The 7,529-nt window shown below is 39.5% G+C and overlaps 1 protein-coding gene across 1 annotated transcript in view; it reads right to left on the bottom strand.

Annotated features, from left to right (window-relative positions):
* Nucleotides 1-328: 328 nt before the first annotated feature.
* The window catches only part of LOC102296089 (adhesion G-protein coupled receptor G1), a 9,661-nt gene continuing 2,460 nt past the window's right edge, over nt 329-7,529 (bottom strand). Inside the window, exon 6 of the mRNA XM_005929224.3 lies at nt 329-2,370. Coding sequence (XP_005929286.1) covers nt 2,276-2,370 — 95 coding nt within the window. The 3' untranslated portion in view covers nt 329-2,275. The remainder of the gene's footprint in view (nt 2,371-7,529) is intronic.

Below are 7,529 nucleotides of genomic sequence, written 5' to 3'. Positions count from 1 at the left end.
TTAGAATTATAATATTTCTGACTGTCTGAGTCAAAAGTGAATTGAATTTAATCGGGACCTTGTGAATCGGAATCAAATCGATTATAGGAATCAAAATTGATCCCCAGCCCTAAGTGAGCCCTTTACAGATGAAGTTAAGAAAAATACATCAATACAAAAATTCACACAATTTTTTAAAAACAATTAATTGCATGAATATAGTAAATGTTCCTCTCAGTGATTGAACTATCTCATTGTGTTCTATTGATTGATTGATTGATTGATTGATAATACTTTATTCATCCCGAGGGAAATTGGGTTAAGGCTGCCAGCCGTGCCAGTGCCATCTTACCCTTCCGACCATACATACATTACACAAACATCACATGGGGAAGACAGGTCGGAGGGGTATAACAATGGAAAATGCACAACATGAACATTGAAGCCTTGTTCTCATTTTTATAGATTAAGGCAAGAGTAAGGTATTAACCCTCATGCTCCCCGTTGGGGCAGCTCCGGACCCCGGGGGTCCCAGAGTACCCCTGGGTAGCATTTCACAGGCCGCGCATCAGGGTTGGCTCCCGCGCCCCATACACCCATGTTTCCCTCCCTGAATGCCACTCCCGTTTCAATTTTTCTCCTAGTTTCAGGCAGGCTCTGTCATGTTCGTCCATGGGAGGCCGCTGTTAAGGTATTTGTCACACAGATATAATATAAGCTCAGCATTTAGCTTATATTATCATTTATCGGGTCTTAACCATAGGGTGCTTAGTTTATGTAAAAATGTAGTTTGCAGTTGTTTTGGTTTAAATTGTTTTATGTGTGTATTGTATGAGTGTACACTTGTATATAGTTAAACATTTATGCTGTTTGGTCTCTCTAATGTAGAGGCCTGGGCATTCCTCGCTACAATGTACAGCATACACTACATTGTTAAGTTTGTGTTTAGGAGTTTTGTCTTTTGGACAAAGTAAGAAGGGGAAGTGAGAAGGGGGACTCAAGTGCAGACATGGAAGGAGACGGACCTGAGTTTAGACAAAAGGAGCACCGTTTATTATGGCTGATTAAACATGAAATACAAAAAAAGGCAAAGCGAGGGAAAAGCTAAACTGAAACCTAGACTGAGAAAACTAACTATTAAAAAAGTGACATGAACAGAATCATGAAATCTTTAACCTGACGTCACATGGGAGGAAGGAACACAGACGACATGACAAAGACTGAATTAAAAAACAGACTAAATACACACAGGAGGTGATCAGAGGAGGTGGAAATACACATATGGGGAAGCAGCTGACTGGAATGAACATAATGACACCACAGGACAAAAGTAAAAATAAGCATATACATTGAACATGGAAACACAAGACTGTCAAAATAAAAAACCAAACATGGAGAGACGTAGACATGATAACACAGGTTTGACGATATGAAACACGCAGACAAGAAATACATGACAAACTAACAAAGAAGACCTAGGTGAAACATAACCTAGACTAAAACTCAAGGCAAACTATTAATAACCCTAGAACTCAACATTATCTCAAAATATAACAAAAGAAATTAAAAACATAAACTGAAAATGCTGGGTCACAGACCCAGCCACTGACAATAAAACAAGATTTTGGCATTAGATGGTTTTAACTCTAAATTTTATCAGTTAATCAAAGTAAAAATCTGTCTGGCCATATTGCATTACATTAGAATTGTATTCTACAAATTAATAAATATCAGTTGATTCTTAAGGAGTCAAGTTGGAACTGTTCAGATCTGATTGGTTTAACGTGGATTGATATCTACAGTTTTAGTCATAAACTCGGTAAACCATAATTGTTTTCCTGTCAAGGGCTAAACAAGCATGCAGTAACATGATTATGCTTTTAATACTGGCACTCAAGGTATGCAAGAATATATGTTCAGATACAAATTTGCTGTTTAATATACATTAAAATAATAAGAAATTATAACTGAGATAATTATAAAACATGCATATATGTAAATGACTGACTTTAGGCAGAAAACTGTGCTCAAATATGGAAAAGCTTACAATGCATAGGGAAACCATCCTCTAAGTTGCTCTTACGAGAGATTAATTCCTTACCACAAATGTTTTACTCCATGTATTTCATCAATAATACTTCAAACATAACATTAATGTTCACACTTGCTCAGCTGTCTTTTCTGCTGTGCTGTTCTATAAATAAACATCATGATTTAAAACAGAAATAATCATGTTGTCACTGTATCACAATATGAATTATACCAACCCACACAGATTCTTATGGAGGTGTTGCTACTAGCTATTAGTGCTGCGTGTTTCACTGCTCATCTTAGTAGCCGAGGTTTTAGCCTTTCTCAGTGACATCACAAACCAAAGGAAGATGAAGAAACCTGCAGTCACAAAGTCAGAGAGAGAGAGAGAGAGAGAGAGAGAGATGTGCAGGTTTAGATGGGAAAAGGATGAGTTCATGAAATTGGCTCTAAGAATGCATCTGTGTCAAATCTCTGTCAAGTCACTGTGTATCCATATCCAACACAAAATCTTACCTATCTTTTAGTCAACATAAACAGATTTTTAACAAGAATCTTAAATAGTTCATTGGTCCTCATTAGGCAGAAGAGAGAGTTCATGTCTCCCCTATAATGGAAAGTAATGTCACATTTACAGTCTATTATTACATGGCAAACGTTTAATAATAATGTGGATTTTATTGATTCCCATGGGGAAAGCACTCTCTCTCCATTTGACCCATACCTTGCCCAGAGGTATGGGTCAAATGCATACCTCTGGGCAAGCATACCTCAGTGGATTCGAACCCCCACCCTTCCGATCATGGGGGCGGCCACTCTACCTACTGAGCTATGTGCGCCCTAAACTTAATAAGTCTTATACTATTACTTCCCCTTAAATGGTATCTATAAGGAAAATGCATTTGTGTATTAAGCAGCAGAGTTGAGTATGTGTGTCCACCCATAAAAAAACTTGTCAATACCAACAAAGTGGGCGTCCAAAGAAGACGAAACCACAAAAAGACTGTGTCCTCATTCTGTCAGCACTTGGGAACTGCAGACAGACTTTCAAGTCAAAGTTTGCAGGACAATATGGTGTGGAGATATAGAAATTCTTTTATTCCTGCCATATAATCTGCATCATTATACCTGCATTAATATCATTCTTTACAGCATTGTTCCATTTAATAATATTTCGTACAGTATTGGGATTGCATTAAAGTTGCTTATTGAAGATCTTCATTTAAGGATCTCGTAACATTCTGGTGGAGATGCCGGGGTAAAAAGAGTGAGCTCGGACGAGGAAGTCCGAGAAAGAGGACACCTTGAGTTGAGCAAGGTGTTTAACTGACTCAGGATTTCAGAGAATCGAATCAGCTGTGATCTTGAGTTCTAATGGTAAATTGATTTTAAAGGAAAATCAATGTTTACTATGATGAAGTAATTCTGAAGATATTACTAGATGTGCTGTGATACCAGTGAAGATTAAGTTGTGTACATGAGGATACACAATTGTGTCGATATTGCTGGATCGGCTGCGGTCCATTTGATAAGTGAATGCTGACAAGAAACTGTTTTAAATCCTCACTGGCAGCGGTGAGATACATGTGCTGAAGATTACTGGACCCGGCGAGGTCCATTTGATGAAGTTCTTGGGCAGATAAATGACAAACAGTTCTTCAAGTGTGTGGAGAATTTAAAAAAGAAAAAACTGAACTTGCAGGTTCTCCGTACTGTGTGGACTTATATCAGAGTTATAAGTCCAAAGGTTATGCCCTGGAGGCCAAGAGTTGTGTATAGAGAAGAACATGACTTAGAAAAGGACATTTAAGGTCACATTTTGTCTAAGATGGGGAGAATTGTCCCATATGTGTTTATTTCGCTTCTCTTTTAAGAGGACAGACGCAGTTACTGAGTGCTGTCTACTTCCTCTTTCTGATTCTTGAAAGCATGTTTGATAAAATACTCTTAGGAAAGCATATTTTGAGTGATTCTAAGTGTGTGAATGCTGTGAGTACTCGATTTGAATGATTCTGTGTGATTTGTACAAAATAATAAATAACTAATAATAACTCATAGGCGAGTGTGTGAACAGAGGAAGTCTGAGAGAGAAGTGTGTGCGTAGGCAAACTGCAGAGTGTGTGCGTGAAAGAGGGGGTATTGTTTTTACATCAAGATTTAGTAGAACTAAAGTAGAACGTCACAAACAAACAGATAAAAAAGTAAAATAAAGAGAGAAAATAACTGACAATTACATTAATGAATAGAAAACACACATACACAAAGTGCCATATGTGAAATTATTTTAGGAATGAATCAGAAGTGAGATAGTTGAATCCACAGCTCAGTGAAAAGATGCATGAATTAAACCTGATTATAATATAAGATGCAATGAAGGAAGCAGCTTACACTCCTTTAATTTCCAGAGCCAGTGTGTCCCCTCCCCTCACAGCACCCCTGCCCACCTGACCCCCGTATCAGGCGAGTATGGAAGGCTGGATAGCCCATGACGGGTAAGATCCCACCTCGAAACCCTGGGACAACCTAAGGCAGGCACAGTCTCGATTACTTGGCCTCAGTCCCTGTGAGCTCAGACTCACTGGTGAGATGAAGTGAAGAAGACGGGACTTCAAGGGTAAAGCCGCTGGGCTGAGGCGGAGGGGGAAATGTCATTAACAATGACCAGTGATGAGCCAAAGACAGAAAACACTCCCTCTCTTTCTGGTTGAATTGTTCACAGCACCATGTCTCCATAAACCTGACAAGTGGGCCCTAACTTCTGGCTGAGGACCAGGAATGCTGTTATTTAAGGTGGGAAATCAAAATTTGGGTTAGCAAATTTGGGAAGGAGAAAATTGACTGTTTAAAGGGAAAATTGTGAAGGAGTCTGAAACACTGCAAAGCAACACATGCAAAATCACACACACACAAACAGAAAATACATTAACCTTACAAAGACAAGACAAGCTCATGATGATTAATGCATAGACATTGATTAAACCTGGCTTAGAACACGAACATACGCAATGAAGATCAGCTTGCTACTAGTATGAGTGACAGACTGGTGTGAATGTTTAATAAAATACACTTGAGTTTGAAGCTGAGGAATAGCTCAAAGAAGCTATATGACAAGGGAGTTATGGAAAAAAGAAACAGTGATTAAAGTAGTTTTAAAAGAGTGACTTAGGAGTGCTCTCGTACTGAGTGATCAAAACCAGTGATCACTGTAGAAAGAAATAAAATAATTTAATAAGGTGGTAATGTTTGAACATGTATTTCTCTTTTCACGGCAACTTCTTGAGAGACGACTTGGTATGCAAAGTAGATGAATGACTCGGGACAGGAAAAGAAAAAGAGGAACTTGGGTTTCCTGTCTGACTGTGTGAGTGAAGCTTGCACTGGAGGAGACACTGTGACTGTGTGGCGTTTAACAAGACTTTCTGTGTATTTAGCAGGTTAAATTATGTCAGTTGACTTCAGAGTGCCAGGACCTTGAAGAACTTGTGGCAAAATGTTCTGTGTTTAAGATTTTTGAGGTTGTTGTTGTAGTGATGGATTGATTCGGTCAGTTTGTCTGAGAGGGGCCCATGATTTTTGTAACAGTGCACTTAGAGAAAACCTGTCAGGTGATTTTGTTTTGTGCTTTGATGAGCTAATAATCAGCTCTCTTTTTCTCATTTTTGTTCTAAGCAGGCCTGCAACAGTGAATAACAGCGCTGAAAATTCTCGGGAGAACAAACATAAGGTGGGCTTTCCAGATTACAACTGGCTGAGGAGAAAGCTACCTGTGGGGACCGGATTAGGTCTAAGTCCCCGTCTAAAAGGATTGTAGCGATTCAATCCAGTCAAAAGCATAAAAAACTAGTTTCCTAAAAAAAACAAAAAAAACAAACAAAACAGAATAAAACAAATGAATGAGCTCATGTTGCTGAGAGTGCAGAATCTGATTATTTGCGCGGGGGTCGCCACTATTAGCAATACCTGGTGTGAATACGTATGAATGGATCCGTGTTTGGACGGTGGAAAGGTTTGGCTATGTCAGCAATGGTTTCATTCGCTACACTTTTAGGGATACTGGTCACCTGTGGTTGTTGTGTCATTCCTTGTGTCAGAGGATTCTTGGTAAAACGATGGCTAGGGTTGCGGACCCTGGACGGGTGGATTCAATCTACCTGAGGAACTTAGATGCCATAGAGTGGGCTGAGGAGTGATACAACACGAGGTGTGGTGACATTCCTTTTTTGGAATGTCAAAAGAGGGAATGTGGAGATATAGAAATTATTTTATTCCTGCCATACAATCTGCATCATTATACCTGCATTAATATCATTCTTTACAGCATTGTTCCATTTAATAATATTTCGTATAGTATTGGGATTGCATTAAAGTTGCTTATTGAAGATCTTCATTTAAGGATCCTTTTATTATGTTTACTTTTATTACAAGTACGGTTGGAAGTATTTTATACACATTGCATATCTGTGCTTATTTTGAGTTGATGTTCGGTTCATTAAGGGTCTTAAGCTTCACTGGCGTGACTGTCCAGGTGATACATGCTGAGGGAAACTAGAACATAGAAGGATAACTGCAATGCATGCTTACAGTACACATAATACACACACTCTAGGAATGTATCCGGCCTGAGGCCTGAATTCATTTGGTGTCTTAATATATTTTATTCTACTTGGTAACAGACGATCAGAGTCAATAATTTGCCTCAGAGACCCTGAGGGCTTGAAGTTTATTACCTTGTATGGAAGGTGTTATAGAAAGGAGAAGTTCTATGTCTGCTTATAGCTATTAAAGATGTACGGTTAACTGTGACTAATGTCTGGAACCTATTTTAATCTGTCATTGACGCCATGGGGGGGGGTGTACCATGTAACATGTATTTTGGTCAGAAGACATATGTTGATGTTCTCTCCGGGCTGTTTATAAACTCATCGTTTGATTGCACTTTTCTGGGGCCTCCGTGGTTTGTGACACTGCTCTACATTGATTGATTTCGCGACAATGGCTGACAACTCTGTCCTCAGACAATCCTGAATGGGCTGCAAGCCGCCTATCCCAGACTCACGGGGCTTAACATGACTGAACTTCACAGTCCGGCCTGTTTAAGCTGGTGTCAGCAACATCTGCACTAGAACCTGAACATGTAGAGGAATGTTATGTTCAGCAATGTGTCCTGAATCTGCCTAAGGCATGGAGTGAAAGTGTGGAGCAAACACAGAGAATGATGTGCTGATTGCTGCACCATGGGTGACAACGTTTGGTGGAATCAGTGTGATGTTGTGAGGCAGCAGCTCCCTTACTAGAAAAGCAAGTCTTGTCATTAGTTTCATCCATGTCAAGGAACAGAGATATTGACATTGAGATTCTGCAACCAGTGGCAGTCCCATATCTCCACAGTCTGGGCCAGAACTCTATCCTCCAAGATAGCAACATGCACTTCCACAAAGCGAGATTTAGCACATATGACTGAGAACTAGGGATGGGTACCGGTATCCGGTGCCATGATGGCACCGGTTCTGACATAAACG

This window comes from Haplochromis burtoni, unplaced genomic scaffold (assembly GCF_018398535.1).
Source record: "Haplochromis burtoni strain Fernald_Lab_line unplaced genomic scaffold, NCSU_Asbu1 Contig_121, whole genome shotgun sequence".
Taxonomy (NCBI): Eukaryota; Metazoa; Chordata; class Actinopteri; order Cichliformes; family Cichlidae; genus Haplochromis; species Haplochromis burtoni.
This window is presented reverse-complemented; position numbering and strand designations above follow the sequence as displayed.